General features: G+C 39.5%; 1 protein-coding gene across 2 annotated transcripts; it reads right to left on the minus strand.

Annotated features, from left to right (window-relative positions):
* Positions 1–890: 890 nt before the first annotated feature.
* C1H5orf22 (chromosome 1 C5orf22 homolog) lies at positions 891–19,272 on the minus strand. 2 transcript variants are annotated; one of them, XM_066373927.1, is made up of 10 exons: positions 19,098–19,272; positions 17,844–17,989; positions 15,536–15,685; positions 12,998–13,149; positions 12,720–12,928; positions 11,615–11,677; positions 10,911–11,032; positions 8,590–8,656; positions 5,568–5,707; positions 891–2,936 (listed from the first exon to the last, which is right to left on the minus strand). In XM_066373927.1, the coding sequence occupies exons 1-10, from the start codon at positions 19,176–19,178 to the stop codon at positions 2,804–2,806; spliced, it is 1,263 nt and encodes a 420-aa protein (XP_066230024.1). In that variant the 5' UTR covers positions 19,179–19,272; the 3' UTR covers positions 891–2,803. The 2 variants fall into 2 exon arrangements, with proteins under 2 accessions (XP_066230024.1, XP_066230015.1); XM_066373918.1 differs by having other exon boundaries at positions 12,720–13,149.
* Positions 19,273–19,298: the final 26 nt, after the last annotated feature.

Genomic DNA, 19,298 nt, shown 5'->3' on the forward strand with positions numbered 1-19,298 from the left:
TATTCAACAAGGAAGGTCTTCGAAGGACGTGCACCCGGGCAGCCTTGGCCTTGTCTGTCCCTCTGCGGCCGTTCCCTGCTTCTGAATCGCAGGCACCACTAACCAAAGGCTCGCGTGCAGGATGCCAACCGACACAGTGGTCAGATGCAGCCTGCCAGTGAGTGACCAGAGTACTCCATCCAGAGACCGCGTCTGAGAGTCAAGGGTCACAGAAACCCGCACCACACGGTCCACGCTTGAGCTCAGATGAGAATACGGTGAGGCCGGCACGATGTCTGGGAGCCAGAGTGCGGCTGGGCGCACGGAAGCAGAGGCAGTCGGGTCCGGAGCACTGCAGGACTGCGGCTGCGCAGGACGCGGGCAGTGCCGCAGTCTAGTACCGAACCTTTATACAGGGCTCATGTACCATGGGCATTTCGGAAAGCTGTCTGACAAAAACTCCTTGTGTTTCACGAACACGCTTCCTCATGAGATGTATGATAAACCACTGGCCGTATGGTGACGGTACTGCCAGCACCCAGGGGCCACTATGGCTCAAATAAAATCAGCGTTTGGAGATAACAGCATATAAAGAATAAAAGACTTTGACCAAGGGCTCCTTGAGGACTTAGAACACTTGAAGACAGTAAACCTATGGCCTATGCTTACATTTAAGTCACAGCTTCCAAAAAGCTGCTCAAAATCCCATGCTTCAGTGACATGTACCTAACCCGAACGCTGCACTGCGGCCCCCCTCCCCGGTCCGTACACCACAGCTGAAGGATGCCTCGATACATTACATATTTCCTGTCTGAAATATGCAGACATAATTTACTATGTTGGTTCTAGTCAACAGTAGGGACTGAATTTTATTCTTCTAAGAGAATTACAGAGCATGAGAACTAAACAAGCCAAGTGTTCCTAAAAAGGAAACCGATGCCCTTTTATTCTGAGTTAAAACAATGATGAATCACATCATAGTTCATGGGAATTGTAATAAATGACAATGGGATTGTAATAAACGACTACTAACTAAACCAGACCTGTAGAACAATGCTACGAATATACTGAAATCATATACAATTAATTCATGCTTTAGGCTGCTTTTAAATCTTTAAGACCTCAATACACACCTTTTAATTTTTTTTAGCATACAATATTAATTTACTCAAACAAGTAACAGCTATTTATAGAACGCTAATAAAACTTTTCCAAAATTTAAAAATAAATAATAACACTATTTTACAATTCTGACTTTACAGAGAAATAAAGCTTTTTTGGGCACATAATGCCCTATCAAAATGGAAAGTTAAGTCAGTTTGCTTCGTTTTCCACAACAGAAATAAGCATTCACACTATCAGCCTTGGGAAATAACTTGATAAGAAATACTTGTTGGAAAATAGAATCACTGAAAATTAGGATCTGGTGCCATCTAGTGAGTGGTAACGGTACTGTGATCTTGGGTAACACTTGAGTTACATGCAACTCGGCAGGTCAACATGTGGCCAAGGCCTGGAAGTTACAAAATGAAAACAACTACCGACTGAGGAATAAGGGATGTTTTTTCTTTAAATGCCGCCCTACCTTTAAAAGGAAAAGAAATCAAGTAGGTAGTTAAAAATGAGTACTGAACATGTGGGATACTGAAAAGGAGTAACACTTTGGCCAATTAAATAAATGAAAAGTTCCACAGCTAAGAGCAAGTCAGGCCTGACCTGTGGTGGTGCAGTGAATAAAGGGTTGACCTGGAAAGCTGAGGCCCCTGGTTCGAAACCTTGGGCTTGCCCAGTCGAGGCACACATGAGCAGCAACTGTGAGTTGATGTTTCCTGCTCCTGTCCCGTGCCTTTTTCTCTCTCAAACCAATAAATAATTATTTTTTTTAAAGAGCAAGTCAGGTAGGGCTCCTTACTCATGTGGAGGCTGGTGGAAGGCAGTATTCATGGTAGGCCAGAATAAGAGATTTAACATTTTTCCTACTATTTACAGAAAAAGCTGGTTTATTTGAAAAAAGTATCTGCCCAGACTGCTGATAAAGTGGCACTTAGGAACTAGAATGATAATCAATGCTCACATTGACTGCACAGAAGCACAAAACCCCAGGAGGGCTTTTCTGATTAGCAAACTAGAGTTAGTTTTCGTGTGGCTGAGTTTTCTCAACCAGACCTCCTCAACACCAACAATGTTGAGAGCACTTTTAGCAAGAGCTGGCTACAGGACCCAGTCTCGGTGAGGTAGACTTCCCGCAACATTTTCATGGGCTGGCAAGTTCGATTATTATTATTTTGGTAGTAGCTTCTGAGAATGGAACTTTCCTATAAGGCCAAGGTGCCCTGAGAACCACGAGCACTCCTAAGGCGTGTCTGTGGTGGTCCTTTCCTCCCTAACATTTCTTACAAGCCATAATTGATTTCTTAAGTGTCCCTCACAAAGGCAGGGGCCTTGTCTGTTCTACTCATTACCATAATCCCAGCATTATGTCTGGCACATGTAAGTGCTCAATAAATGTCAGCTGGTTGAGTAAATACATCAACAAGTAAAGGAATTTCATACAGTTCAACTCACCTACTGGAAAAAGGGGAAAAGAGGGGAAAAAAAAACACCCTCACAAAAGTGAGGACAATTGCAGAAAAGAAAGATAAGGACTAGGGGTAGACCTGATGCTAATAAAATTGCCATCATTCAACAATTGACTGTACCTGAAAGATTCTAAGCCAAAGTTAATATAGAAACAAAGTGTTCTCTGGAAGACTCATTCACAAATAAGTTAATGAAAACCCTGTCACTACATTGAGTTGTAACAGGAGCCTAGTGTTTTCTTGTTTCAAGATGGAGAAGACTCTGCTGAATACACCAGGTGAACGTCCAGAGTCCCATAGAGGGCGCGCAGCACATCGAGGACTTTTTCCTGAATGGCGTCAACTTGCTCAGAAGGACAGTAATCATCCAGACTTGACCTGGAACCAAGAGGAAAAAAAATGTACAAAGAAAGGATAAGATCATACTGTGCAGTGAGGAAAAGCCTGTAATGATTGATTTCAATGTAAAATAGATACAGATGTGTGCTGAATTTTGAACAGCTGAAAGCTACTAAACGTTTATTCATGTCAGGCACACGACAGAAACTATGTTCTTTAATCTCAACCACTTCAAGAAATAGGTATCTTTACCTTCCCTTTAAAGGACACAGAAACAGAGAAGGATTAACATGCACAGGTCACACAGCTAGTGGCTAATAAGTGAGTGCTGGTGGCAGGCTTTGAAAGCAGAGGGCTACCTTCAAAGTCTCAGTGCTTAATCACTAGACTGCTGTTTCCCAGAGGGGGGAGATGCTGCTTAGAAATACTGGGGCTCATGGTCCTAGTGACGGGGCATCACTTTAATTCTTTTGTGTGTACATTAGGGCTAGAAATTAGGAGGGCAGAGGCTTTCCAACAGATATAAGGGTTCCACGCCTAAAAACAGTTTAATTACACACGTGTACGAGATTGTGCAGAATGAAACGTGGGGGTGTCCTGCTGCAGGGAACAGTTTCCTAGGCGGGAAGTACTGAGAAAAGAGCCAAGTGGGATGGCGCAGAAATCAAGGGGAGTTTTTCTAGAAACACCCACTACAGCCTGGATGGCCAAGCAGTTACCATGCCACTGACACAGAGAGCTGGACTAAGAACTGAAATGTGATCAGTGTCTCCTGGTTCTCAGGAGGGACGGATTGGGAGCAGTGGCACAGAAATTTGTACAGACAGAAACGGAGTCAGTTACCCCGCCTGCTCCCTATCACACACACTGGGCAGGGGTGCAAGAATGCTCGCAGCATGCAGGTAGTCCTGCAACATAAATATGAGTAACTGTCCTGTGTCCTGCAGGCTTCCCAAAGCCCACAGAGCACTCACCTGAGTGAGCAACCTGTGTCCTGCTTTCAATTTTTTGAATCTAGAATTTAACACCCTACTATATATGAACAAAGTATTTTTGAAAGTGGATTCAATATGCGTTCAATTTTTCAGAAATGAAAGTAACTACTCTGTTAATTGAGGGAAGACTGGATTTTAAGTTCTCAGAACTTTACCAAGAGGCTGTTTTGACTATGGTAGTGCTGTTGATGGTATTCAGCTCATGCAAGATGCCAGTGTCTGCATTTGTAACTAACATTTAGTGACTCTTTGTAAAGATGCAAGTCTAGTGTGGCATTTTAATACCTATTACTTTATCAAATCACTAATTTATCAATTACACTCATTTCTCCTTTATGTTACAGATATTTTGTTTTATATACATATACACACCTGTATTTATATTATGTGTATAAGTGGTTACTGCTATAGAAGAAATGCCCCCCTCCCCCCCACGAAATTCATGTTTGAACCTAATTCCCAATGTGATCATATCTGGGGGTGAGGCCTTTGGGAGGTGATTAGGTCATGAGGGCAGACTCCTCATAAATGAGATCAGTGCCTTTACAGCAGAGGTCCCAGAGAGCTCCTGCACCCCGTCCATGTGAGCTTCCAGGGAGAGGACGGCTGTTTATGAACCAGAAACCAGGTCCTCACCATAACACTGGTCCAGCGGGGCCTTCCTCCTGTACTTCCCAGCCTCCAGGACTGGGAAGGAAACTTCTGTTGTTCTATGATATTTTTGTTTCTGCGGCTTGAACAAACTAAGACAACTATATTATCTATAGATTATGTGTAATATTTCTATATTTTAAAATTATGTCTATATGTAAGTTAGATGATCTATGAGTTATATTTCAGGATGGTAAAAGATGTTCTAACATGCTTGTCATAAAGAGTATAAATATTATCTGAGTATTTAAAGCACTTATTTTAGAATCTAACAGTTCTCTATAAAACTAGCTCAAAGATTAACAGAGAAAACGAAGTTTTGTTAAATAGTTACGACTATTCAGCACATTAGTATGTTTAAATTTAAAATATGGCTGCAGCTAACTATTCCTCTGTAGGACACACAAATGGGAATTCTTGTGTTTATTTGGATAATATCACCAACTTCAAAGACAACAGGTTGCCAACTATTACTAATGGGAAAGAGAAAACACATCTGAAATTTGAGCAGAGAGTAAAAATAAATTGGCTAGGAATTACTGTATTAGTAATCCTTAGATTCATCTACGGAGACTGTGTTACTTTCCCACTGCTGCTATAACAAACTGCCACACACTCAGAGGCTTTAAGCATCACAAATTTATCGTCTTACACAAGTCCTGGAATACAGGGGCCGCAGGGCTGTGCCCCTCGGGGCTCTGGGGAGGTTCTGTCCCCTGCTGCTCCGGCCTCTGGAGGCTGCGTCCACTGCATCCACTTAGCTCGTGGCCCCACCCTCCACCTACAAAGCCAGTGTCCTAGCATCTTCCAGTCTGATTCTGACCCTCCTGTCTTCCTCATAAGGATCCCCTGTCATGATATCGAGTCCACCCAGATAATCCAGGACAATTTCCTCATGCTAAGAACCTTGAATTAATCAACATCTGTCAAGTCCCTTCTGCCATATAGGCCAACACTTTCACAAGTCTGTAGGATTAGGACGTGGACACCTTTGATGGGCCATTATTCAGACTATCATACTCACCTGGCAATTGTCACAAGGGTAGGTTTTGGTAAATTTTTCAGTAAATAATATACAGACTGAACAAGGTACTCAATTTCTTGTTCTGTGCTGATATGATGAGGAAGTTCTGAATAATCACAGGTTAGACCAGCCTGGTGAACCTGGAAAAAAGACAAACATTACACTGTGAGGCTTCATTGTTTTTAGGTTTTTTAACTATTACTGGCCTTGCTGACAAATCTTTCAATATTTTTGTGAATTGGGATTATGTTTTTCCTTAATAATTCTGTGCCACCAAAGAACTGACTTATATACCTGTTTTTCCCAGAAATAATTCTTTACTTTTAAATTTTATTTTATGATTATGGAGTCATTACATTTCTGTCTTTACTTGAGTCTTCCCAACAATTCACATTTTCTAGCAAATTATTCATTTCACCTCAATCCTAAAGCTGATATAAAACTATTTATAACATTCTCACTTTACCTTTTCTTTTAACATGTTATTTTATTTACTTTTGAAATACATGCACTTAGCGCTACGTTCACAGCTGCAAGTGGATACAAGGGAACGTTTCTCCTACCTCACCTAACCCACTGCTGCCAGTTTCCTGGGTACTGTTCACGTGTGAGCACACACCACTGACATCTACACATGGGCCGACGGCTGGCATCGACCTAGACATGCCAGAAAGCTGGAAGTGGCTCACGAGCTGACATTTTACAGCTTCTGCTTTTAAGTTTTGAAAACTGGATCTCAAATATGTCCCAGTTTTGCCTAGTGTAGATAAGTGCAGAGTGTGGAAAAACACTAATCTGTTATTTTAATGGAGGCTCTGGATTAACATCAAAGATTTAACTGGCAATGATCCGTCAGTGTAGTAAAATGACAGGCTCTGCATGATCTTTTCTACTAGAATGACTAAAAACACTTAGTGTTCTAACCCTGCACTACAGGCATGCCACACTTGATGACATAATCTGCAAACCAGCTCATGACAGCCCTGCTCTCAACAATGTACAAACCCTCCCAACCGTCAGAAAACCCTGATGCCAAGGAACAATTACAGCAGGCCGGCACGATGACACACTCATTAATATTGTGTGAGTTCAAAGCATTTTCAAATCCTAAGTGTCTTCTCTTTCGTTCTTAATAACTGCCATTAAAAAGAAGGATGACTATGTGTGGTGTAAGCTGGGTTTAGAAATATCGAGGGAATACTTTGTAAAGTATGTGACTGTCTCACTACTATGATGTATACCAAAAACCAATACAAAATATTTAAAGTAAAACAAAAATTAAAAAAAAAGGGCAAGTCTTGGATTAGCCATGATTTAACCAAAACATTCTTTTGCTGTTATTTTTTCTTTATTATTATTGTTAAAATTACTTATTTATTTTTGAGAGAGAGGAAGAAAGAGGAAGGGAGAGGGGAAAAGGGAGAGAGTAAGAGAGAAAGGAAGGGGGAAGGACGGGGAGAGAGAGAAAACATCAACTTGTTGTTCCACTTAGTTGTGCTCCGATTGCTTCTAAAAGCAATTGAACCGGGGACCTCGGGATTAAGCTGGCGACCCTGGGATCAAACCAGCAACTTCGGAGCTCTGGGGTGTGGCTCTATCCACTGCGCCACTGGCCAGGGCCTTTCGCTGGTATTTTTTATTCTTATAAAGTTAGCATTAAAATCAATATGTAAACTTCAGTTCAAATATGGTGGTCTGATTATATTCCATGACTAAATAAAATATTAAAGCAAAACCACAAGTTACTGAGTACAAGAAGCACCAGAGATAAAAGATGAACAGAAGGCCTGCAGGTCTCAGCTCCGGCAGAAGTCTGAGAACAGGCAGGTGAACCGCTAATGGGAACATTTAAGCTTCAAGGACTGCTGAATGATACCAAAATAAAAGAAATGACCACACAGGCATTCTCTTTTGGCACAGAATTCCCATTAGTGCCGCACACAGTCAGTTACACCTCTCACAGCTGAGACGCACTTACTAGAGCGCCTTCTGTTGTTCTTCCCTTTGGTGTTTATAACTAGAAAAAAGTTTACTGAGAAAAGAAAGAAGGAGTAAAAACATCAATAAAGAATGAACAACTTTAAAAATTGTATTCTTTCTTTTCTCTGGAAAGAGGAGATCTGACCAAAAACAAAAACAAAAAACAGAAAAACCTCAGCACTTTGGCTTCGTGGATAAAATTAGGAAAAAGTATGCTTTTCCTAGAAACTGAAAATGTAACTGCTTCTAAAAAGCAGGGATTTTTTTTTTTTAGCACTTAAAAAAATTACTCATTCACTCTTCCCAGGAATACAAATAATGACCCATTTTAACAAAAAAGCACATTTTGGCTTTTTTTCTTTTTTCTTTTTAGAGAGAAGTAGAGAGAGAGAGAGAGAGAGAGAGACAGGAACATTGAACTATTGCTGTATATTCTCTGACTGGCGACAGAACCGGCAACCTGTGCTTAGAAATGACGCTCCAACAACCGAGCTGTCTGGCCAGGGCTTAATTTTTTATTTATTGGTTGATTTTTAGAGAGACAGAGAGAGAGGGGAGGGGAAAGGGAAGCATTCATTTATTGTTCCACTGAGTTGTGCATTCAATGGTTGCTTCCTGTGTGTGTCCTGACCAAGGATCGAACCCACAGCCTTGTTGTTTCAGGACAATGCTCTAACTCAGTGACCCCCAACCCCTGGGCCGCGGACCGGTACCGGTCCATGGGTCATTTGGTACCAGTCTGCAGAGAAAGAATAAATAACTTAAATAACTTACATTATTTCTGTTTCATTTATATTTAAGTCTGAATGATGTTTTATTTTTAAAAAATGACCAGATTTCCTCTGTTACATTCAGTCTTGATGCTTGTCTTGGTCACGTGATACATTTATCCGTCCCACCCTAAATGCCGGTCCGTGAAAATATTTTCTGACATTAAACTGGTCCGTGGCCCAAAAAAGGTTGGGGACCACTGCTCTAAGTGACTGAGCCACCGGCCAGGGCTGGAAAGCGCCAATTTTTAATCTCAATATAAAATAGTTACCATTTCATAGTCTGGCACATCCATCCGATTCTTCAAACTCTGTACCAGTGGAACTAGAGATTCCATTCTGGAAAAGAGCAGCTGTCAATTAAACATCATGAAACCTCAACCAAAACTGGAGCAGCGATGATTCATTACCCTTACCATTCACCAGTAACAATATGCTTCATATGATCTTTAGGAAATGAAAGATAAAGCTGTTCAAATATCATCTTAAAATATTAAGAAATGTTTCCTTCTGCTTTCTTACCTAAAAGGATTACATATTGTGTTAAAGGTTGAAAATTGGCACTCAAGAAACTAGTTTTCCTTTTCTTTAAAATGCAAGTTCTACTGTGACTTTAAAAATAATTTGGATAAGCCAGAAAACTAAGTGCTTTTAGCACACAATGTTGAAAAATGAGTTTCCTGAAGGCTTAAAAAAATTAAAGTCATATTTACTGACAAACACAATTATAACTGGAAAAGTTCTATACTGTTTGATATAATTACAATGTTGCAATTAAATTACTTAATTCAGGTGGAACTCTTTGGAAGCCCTGATTAATTAATGTTTCTAGTATTTTAATGCCTCCTTCACCAACACCCAATCAATCATCTGCTGGGAGGGAAAGAGAAAAGATAAGAGGAGGCATGAAGGCATGTGTATGCACTCATCCTGTTATTTCTTCCTTTTCATTAATGACACTTTCTGGGATGCTGGACCCCGATCACCCACCTCTTCTAGGGTTTGGCCTTTTAGGGGCACGGTAAGTTTGGGGAGACTTTTCTTGCTGTCTCACCACTTTTCTTTTGTGTTATCCTCCTCCCCCACCCCTTCCCAATTGCAACCAAGTCTAAATTCACCACTGCTGAGGTCTCCTTGTTTCTTCAAGTCCGTGCCAGAGCTCCCGGCAGGTGAGAGAGCTACTGGGCATGCTCAGCAGGTACAGTGGGTTTCAGTGGAAGGTGGCCTCATCTCTCGGCTCGATGCAGATTCCAAGGTTATCAGGCTACCTTATTTGGTTTTAAGTTTTAAACTCAGCTTGACTCTTCAAAAATACCTCCCTATTCCATCATGATTCCAAAAAGGAGGGAATCATTTTTAGAATTACTTTCCTACACTGAAGAGAAAAAGGATTAACTTATGTTAAAGTGCCAGGTTAATAGTTACTGATGTGATTAGTACTATTATAGTTTATTCTTCCAAACCACGACTCTCCTTTATGATAATCAAGTTTTAAGGTATTTATATTTCAAGGATGTTTCTAAATATTTTAAAGTAAAATTTACACTGAATGTTTTGAATACACAACACACAGCAAAGGAAGAGATCTCTCCCTCGTGTGCTTCACCATTAGCGATATATTCTCTCCCCAGAGGTGACTGCTTGTCTAGTTTCTTCAGTATTCTTCCACACATCTGACAGATTATTTTCAATAACTGGGACATAATAAATCTTACAGGACTGAAGTACTAGATTCTAACTGTCCATACTTTACTCCTACCTTATGACTGGTCTTGTATGCTCATGGGGACAAAAAGTTTATGTCTAATAGTTTTATTTTAGTTGTCTGGCCTTTTCATTTAAAGAACTATTTTAGAGAAGAGTAACTATACTATCTATGCCACTATTCTTTCAAACTAGCATTAATACTAAAGGCATTCTTCGCCTTACCCCCTCCATCAACAGACGACCACTCTAAAAGAACTTTTCTCTCCCTGTTTTCAAGGTCAGTCAACACTGAGAGAACTGGCCAAATAAATGACCCGATGAAAAACCCAGCTTTCAAATCTTGCTCCCTGATGCTATGGGCAGCTTTAAAATGAACTCTACTACTTGTACCTGGGCTAGCCTTAAAAAAGAAGCAAGTTTTTGCTTGTAATTTACCTGTCTAGTAACTTACTAAATGATAGGTTAATTTTTAATATTTTTTTCTTATTCTAGTTAGAACAGGGACTGTCTTACTCATACTTAACCTGCCATGAAACCCACCACCGCGCCTTATATATATGGGGCAACCGCCTCACAAGGACTAAATGCATACCCACTTACTATGTGATTCGGGGCAACTTAACCTCCGGGCTTTAGCTGCCTCATCTATAAAGTAGAAATGGTAATAACGAAACCATAAGATTATTATAAGGAACAAATGAGATAATGTGAGGAAAAATCTTAGAATTATATTGGGCACATAGAAAATCCACAGGAAATGCTAACCAGTGTTAGTAAATTTGCGTTGAAAGGTAATACTAATTTTTAAAAGCAATTTAGTAAATCTAGCAATATATCTAGGACTGAAATCTAGTAGAGTTGGAGAAACACTGTTTGAGGGTCTTACCCAGGGTTTGAAGCCCATTTCTGAACAGTTTCTTCATCATCACCATCACACAAATCAGCAAAGGTCGCTTCTAAATCTTCTAATTGGTGAATTCGAGTATCAACACAATCTACCAATTCTTCCTTTAAATGCACAGAAAAGCCAACATTATAGTTATTTCAAAAAACAAGTGAGATCACATTACAATAAAAATCGCAAGTTCAATCAGTTAAAACAGGGGTCCCCAAACTACGGCCTGCGGGCCGCATGCGGCCCCCTGAGGCCATTTATCCAGCCCCCACCGCACTTCTGGAAGGGGTACCTCTTTCATTGGTGGTCAGTGAGAGGAGCATAGTTCCCATTGAAATACTGGTCAGTTTGTTGATTTAAATTTACTTGTCCTTTATTTTAAATATTGTATTTGTTCCTGTTTTGTTTTTTTACTTTAAAATAAGGTATGTGCAGTGTGCATAGGGATTTGTTCATAGTTTGTTTTTTTTATAGTCTGGCCCTTCAATGGTCTGAGGGACAGTGAACTGGCCCCCTGTGTAAAAAGTTTGGGGACCCCTGAGTTAAAACATGGTTTTCAAGCACTAATCATGAACTTCCCTAATAGACACCCCCCCCCCCCCTGGCCAGTTGTTTGAAAGCACTCTAATAAACTGTAAGATATTATTAGAAATGTGATAAAAAGATAAAACCCCAAAGAAATAAATGGAGGATACCTCTGTTAGGTTGGTGCCAGGCTTTTTAAATTGGTACAGCTCTTGTAAAATTGTGTACTCCTCCTAAAAAACAAAACAAAAAATCCACATAGTAGAAAAAAATTTAATTTTTTCAATGATATGCTTTAGGTGAAAAATGGCTGTGATACAAAAACATCTTATGTCATCATCTACAGATCAGTCTGGGAAAATCAGGCAAAATGTACCACTTACATTTCATTGTAAATATTATCATTATCACCACAACTCCATCCATCTGGGCATGACCAGTAGAAGTCTTTGATTATTTAGATAAACCACAATGGCTTCCAATATGTATACAGAATTAGGATTTTAAAGTGTAGCATTATAAATCAAATACTGAACTTAAAAAAAAGATAGCTAATTTGAATCTTCCCAAAATACTATAGATCTGGAACAACTCTCTGAATGCTAAGGTAAGCAGATACATGTGTCCATAAAATACACCTAGGAATGCTCATTTAGATCATGAATTTATCAGTTTAAATGTATGATTCTATGTCAGATCTGTGCATACTTATACTGTTAGGTGATTTGCATTAAGATCTGCTGAGGTATCCTAAAGCTCACAGACCTCAATGATTAGCTACAAATAGTACATGTGTCATTAGGCACCTTATTGTTCACACAGGGTTTTATAGATATAGACTATCTCTGGAAAAACACCATAAAAATTTGGGCCACAGTGTATGTTCCTGGGAAGAAACTGAGGGGAAGAGAACAGGAATAGGTAAAGAGAGTGACGTTCTGTAATGTATACTTTCTTCTCCTATACGACTTTGTTTTTTTTCAACCATCCATGTACACATTACCCTAATTAATAAATGCAAAATAACATATACCATCTAGAGCAGGGATCGGCAACCTATGGCCTACAATCTGTTTTTGCATGGCCCTCAAGTTATAAATGACATACACAATTTTAAAGGGTTTGAAAGAACAAGAAGAAGAATATGTGACAAAGGTCGAAAGGAGCCTCTAATAGTCATTATTATTTGGCTGTTTGCAGAAAGTCTGCTGAATCCTGATCCAGAAAAATGTCATATAATCCCTAAGTTCTATGTTTTAACAATACTGCATTTACCTGAGTGAACATTTCTTTGAAGGGATTCTTGACTGAAAAAAAATCTAAGTCAATATCTAAAACAAATGCATCCCCTTTCTTCAAAACTCCCAGAATTTCTCCAGTGCTGACCGCAGTCTGGCATCCCTGGCTTTCAGAAGAACGTGAACTTGAAGGTTCTAGGCAAGTCTGGACCCTTCTCTGTGCCACTGCATCCTCTTCCAATCCCTCTGAAGAAGAGTCACAGTTAGTAGAGGCAGTGTTTTCTGCGTCTTCCAGTGCTAGCTTTGGTTTCTTACCAGAAGACACTGCATCATTTTCTTCTTGGTGGTTACAGAGTTTATATGGTTTTACTGTAATTACATCCAATTGTAATGGTTTTTGGTTCTCTAGCTGGTCTTCAGTTACATAAAGACCATCACTTAGGAAGTAATGATCTGTACTTGTAACCCTGGATCAGAGGAAAAAACTATTTTAAAGATGAATGGACAAATTAGCACACATTTCATATAGCATTTCCACAACACTACAGAACTATAAGAAAGGACATATTAGAAAAAAACTGAGAGCTGTTCTTTGTTGAAAGTGTTCCCCAAGATTTTAGCTGGGAACTTAACTGCCCAAAGTCACAGTCTGTCTTGAAGCTAGATGTGCAAATTCTCGTCTTTCTTTTGCTCCGCACTGACTGACATATGGCATGGGCCAAGCCCACCTTGCACTATGAGGACAAAGACAATATTCTAGATATGTATAGTAGAGCAAAAAGATAGAAGGAACCAAGGTTATTCAAACTATAGAAAAGCCATATAGGCCCTCACAGTATATAGTCAACTCTAATATGAGAAAGAAATAAACAATCCTGTTTAAGCCAGTACTTTGGCTTTCTCTTATACTAGTTGAAACTTGATGCAAAAAAAAAAAAAAAAAAAAAATCACTTAAGAGAAAAATTACACCTAGAAATAATTTCTCTTATTAGAAGCTCCCTCTCACATATTTCAAAACTTTGTTAAATGTTAGTTATATAGTCATATTTTAATATAAAAAGTAACTTTGAAAAAAATCTTGGCCCTGGCTTGTTGGCTCAGTGGTAGAGCTTTGGCCTGGCATGTGGAAGTCCTGGGTTTGATTCCTGGTCAGGGCACACAGGAGATGTGACCATTGGCTTCTCCCCCCTCCCCGTTCTCTCTATCTCTTCTCCCTCTTCTGCAGCCATGGTTCATTCGAGCAAGTTGGCTCCGGGAGCTGAGGATGGCACCAAGGCCTCACCTCAGGTGCTAAAATAGCTTGGTTGCTGAGCAATGGAGCAACAGCTCTAGATGGGCAGAGCATCGGCTAGTAAGGAACTTGCCAGGTGGATCCTGGTTAGGGCACAAGCCGGAGTCTGTCTCTCTAGCTCTCACTTAATTAAAAAAAAAAACACCTTGTACACGTGCTGAATGTACAAATTGCAGATATGAGATTTCAGACATACTGGCATGATTTTAGCTTTTCAACTATATTATGCCTTGGTGGTAGTACGAACAGTGAAACCAAATGTTTTTTCCAGAGGCAGGCGCTAGCCAACTAAAATGGTGAATATTTATTTCCCACTCACTCTATGCCAACATAGACAGTCTTAAATAAAAAAAGATATAATTTCCCCCAAAAAGGTTACTGACATAATAAAACTAATGTCCAGGCTTATTAAAAACTGTACCATCCTAAAAAAACCCCAACAAAACAAAGAACTGTATCATCCTAAGAAAGACGAAGGCTATTTTCCTTAATATAAATCTGCATTCTTCTGTCATAATGGATATTTCACTTTACTTATATCAGTACAAACACACACGTTTCAGACTGCGTGTATGTGAGTCTCTTCCATAAATTTTTACTTGCAGGATTAAAATCATGAGGTAATTAAAACCTTCCTAATATTATTATACACTGAATTTAAAAGGTCCATTTCAGATTGTTCAAAATAATTTGATTCTGCAGACACCTGCAATAGGTTAAAGGAGTCCTAGTCACTAATGTGCTCAATAAAAACCCTGCTGCCCTTTCACATGTACCAGTGTTATGTACAATATTTACTATATGCGGAGTCCTAGTTCCCGAGTATTACGTTCTCAATAAATACAATTTCGTGTATAACAATTGTTTTTTGTGTATTTGATAAAAATATACAACAATTAAGGGTAGGTCAGAAGTAAAATGTATCGTTTTTAGTGAAAAGATGATTTCATTTTCAATGTATTACTATTTAATCCCATTATCCTTCAGGTTATAGAAGGTTATAGTTCCATTCCTTAAAATATCTAGCCCATCATAGGAGAATTTAGAGCATAAACAAAACATTGGTCACATAGCTGCTATAATAAAAATAGTTATATATGTAACCCAAGTTGAATTCTATAATTTAATTTAAATTATCTAAAGTTAATCCTATTAATAAAATTGAAACCCCAAATCTACTTTTTAGCTACTGGATTTATATAGAAAAATTGAGATGATTTTGCTTTTTTACTGCTAATTGCTCTATTCAGTAGACCAAGAAATAGTAAATGTATCATTAAATACTTCAATCTAAAAAGTACTTCAATGATTTAATAAAACTAGTCATTAATAGAGGATGAGATCACATTATTCAAAAACAAACTTGGCCAGCAACAAACTATAAACAATGTGTGAAGAAGGTGAAGAGACTTGAAAACTTGTTCTTGGTGTTTTGAGAATTCTCTTTGGAAGAGCCAAGGCTTAATCTGACTCTAATGTGTGTCGAGATACTTGTTATAGGAATCTAAAGTAAGTCAGAAGCATTCAACCCCTTTCATACTCATAAATATAATGAAATTACCTGATTGTCGTGGTAGAAGTGTCTTTGCCTACTAAAAAGTGATGTTTTCCCTCCCTGATTTGCTGAGCCCATGTGGGATGAAGCCATATTACACGAGAAAAATGGCCAGCATAAACAGCAGGCATAATCCAGTTCTCAATACTTAATTCTCTGGAATAGAAATAGAGAAGAATGAAAACTATCAGTGAGTGGTTTTTTTCCAAATGTAATTTCATTTACAATATTATTTTAAGATATTAAATACATAATTTAAGGTCTCCAAGTGTGGTCTGAGGGACTCTTGGACAGTTCCTGAGATCCTCCCTGTGACCACTAGTTAAAACTAATTTTTTTAAAACACTAAGGCATTATTTCCCATTTCCATGGTATTGACATTGGCACAGGTGGGACAAAGCAATGGTGGGTTGATGCCCTAAGATTAATCCAAGCAATGGAACCAAACTCCACTAGTAGTCATTGTATTCTTCACTACCAAGCACTAACCCTCCCCTCACTCCCCAAAGCCAGTTTCAAGTAAGAATGTCCTTTCATGATTAATCCTTGATTAAAGTATACATTTTAAAATATTCCAGTGGCAAAATAAGAAGTGAACTGCAAGTACTTTTGTTATATACTTTGAAGTATAATGGTTGTCTCAAGGAAAAGCGCTTGTGATTGAACTGTAAGCTAAACACCATTTTTCTTGAAAGACTGACTCATAAGCCATGGTTATACAGACTTGATTCTGAATTGTGGATTCTAGTCTAACTAAACTTTAAGGAACTACCACTTGTCAGTATAGTATTAAAGAATATTCAGTTATCTGAAACAGGTATGAGAAATTCTTGAATTTTTTTCATACCCTTCCACCGAAACAACACATTGCAACAGACTGAATTGCAGTAGCAGATATGAGGATCCATCTGTCTTATAGAAAGGCAAATATTAAAGAGAGTTACAAAAATTTAAACATTGTAACTCTTCTCACTAGTTTTCTTTCTCTGTAAAGCTGTAGCTGCTTCATAATTCTTTTCAATTTCTAAAACATAAAACCTTTAAATAAAAAGGAGTAAGGACAATGGCAGAGCTACCTACCATGTTTGTTTAGAAACTAGTGGTCTGATTTGGGGTTTTGGAAAAAGTCAAATGAAGTAAACAAATTTAATTCACAGCATTTATCTTTTAATTCTTTTAAAACAGGAAAATTATTGCTATGTAACTTTTTATATTATACAAGTAGGCTACATTCTAACAAATATGTACATAATGAGATAGTGACAGAACTTCAAGGAACTTTCTTACAGAAGAGAGGCTAGGAAGTCATTATTCAGATACATTAGGTATGATCCTTCCTGAAGGATGGAGTACAAATTACCAATTTCACTTCCATCTCTATGATGCTTTATTAACTAAACGTCAGTAGGATTTGTGACCTGAAAATAAACTGGAAGGTTAAAAAAACTCAATACCGGAAGGAAAAAATACACATTAAATTAGTGAACTATGTATTTAAGATAATTTTCTTGTGCCTCAGCATCCAGATTTTAAAGCAGAGAGGAAGGGAGAACTGGCTCAGATAACTCTTCAAGTCTCTTCTATTTCTAAAATTCTGTATTTTAAAGCAGAGGTTGGCAATCATTGGTGGGGCCACCTGTTTTTGTAAATAAAGTGTTATTGGAACAAAACCACAGCATTTGTTTACCTAGTGTCTATGGCTGCTTTCACATTCTAAGGGCAGATATAAGTAGTTGTAACAGAGACCATGTGGCCAGCTAGCCTCACATATGTACTACCTGGCTCTTTAAGAAAAATATTTGTGAACACGAGCTCTAAATAAAATAGAAAAGGCAAATAAGGCCCTGGCCAGTTGGCGCTGTGGTAGAGCATCACCTAGCATGTGGATGTCTTGGTTCGATTTCTGCTCAGGGCACACACAGGAGAAACAATCAATCATCTGCTTCTCTCCATTCCCCCTTCTCTCTCTTTTCCTCTCCTGCAGACATTGCTTGATTGGTTTGAGTGCATTGGCCTTGGGCGCTGAGGATGGCTCTGTGGAGCCTCCATCTCAGGTGGTAAAAATAGTTCAGGTTGGGAACAAGGCCCCAGATGGGCAGAGCATCGACCCCAGATGGGGGTTGCCAGGTGGATCCCGTTCGGGAAGCATGAGGGAGTCTGTCTCTCTCTCCTCTCATTTGGAAAAGAAGGAAAAAAAAACAACAAATAAAAATTCATGAGCTTAATAAAGTCTATTTCCCTTAACTGCTTATCATCTACTACTGCAAATGTTATTTCGAGGACATAAAAGATCATTAGCAAAATTATACATTACCCGAAAAGAGTTTCCTTATCAAATACAGTGTCAGCTGGCATATTCACAGGAATGAGGAGATCTGGATGTGAATCAAAATGCACAAAACTTATATTACTGTCAGGAAGATGTTTGGAGCCAATGGCCCGGTATATGAAAGGCAGGACCTGTAAAAGACACATGCACATTCAGAATTATCAATAGCACTGAAATCATGAACATACACTCAACTAACTGCAGAGTGAAAAACAATGCCAAATGTAACTGCACATAACAGGATGCACACTAAGTCGTTAACAAGTAGGAAATGTTTATTATAGATGATTTAGAATAGATAATGATCTCAAGCTTTATTTTTTCCTCAGAACTTCCAACCTGCACCTCCAAAGGCTTTAATGGGCGTCTCTTGCTGCCACCTTGCAGCCACAACAAATTCAATAAAAATGTGAGGAAACAGACAAGGGCTGATGCTCAGAAAAACCCTCTGCTGGTTAACACCCGTTCTGGCATTGACAAATGTGTCCAGCCACCTTTCCCTCCTTTAGGAAGGTGAGGTGGTCTGGAGGGCTCTGTCCATTTAGTCTCATCAGCTGTAGGTTTAGGAGTGAATTTGAAAGCACCACCTAACCCACACTTGCTCTTTCTTTCAGATCCGTACACACTATACCCAGGTCCTGAGAAGCCAACTTCCTTTCTCTATTCATAAGTCGGGAATCGCCCTTTTTCTTCTTTCATATCGAGAACTCCCAAGGTTTATTAATGCGACTTAAAAAAAAAGTCTCAGATCCATGGGCCTCCTTTGCAGGCTTCCAGAAGTGTGCATTCAGGCAGTTTTCGCTACTCTAAAACAGCATTGCCATTAAAATAGAAAATACCTTTAGCGTTTAGAAAAACAGGGCACCGTGTTAAAAAAAAAAATGTCTGTGTACACTACTGGCACCAAGAATGCTGCGATGATTGTCCCCATTTCACGTGACAACCCTCATTTTATCAAAAAGCCTCCCACCTACACAGTTGGACTGCGCTGGAGATGCCGGAGGCTGCAATAAGGTGTAGGTTAAGAATACGGGACTCTGCAGTCACAGTGCCCCGGGCTCGAATCCCGATACCACCATTGGTTGGCTATGGGACTTTGGGCAAACCATAAGAGTTTACAGTTGCGCGAGGCAGAGTAAGCGCATATTCTTCCAAGTTAGCTTCCCGGGGACAGGTGTTCCCCCTACAGCACTCCGACTCACTCAGGTAACGAAGGAGGCTCCGCCGCAGCCCGCTCACCTCTTGATGGTCCTCCACCACCCACACCGGGAGCTCGCTGTAGCGCCGGAGGCGAGCGCATTCTCCCGCAGAGTCACTCATGTCCCGCTCTCGGGGGTCCCAGTGAGACCGAGACGCGGGCCGGGAACCCGCCGATGCCGGAGAGCCGGCCCTACCAAGCCTCCCGGGGTAGAAACGCGCGCTCACCCGGTTGTGGTTCCG

The sequence above is a fragment of the Saccopteryx leptura genome, chromosome 1, assembly GCF_036850995.1.
Source record: "Saccopteryx leptura isolate mSacLep1 chromosome 1, mSacLep1_pri_phased_curated, whole genome shotgun sequence".
NCBI lineage: Eukaryota > Metazoa > Chordata > Mammalia > Chiroptera > Emballonuridae > Saccopteryx > Saccopteryx leptura.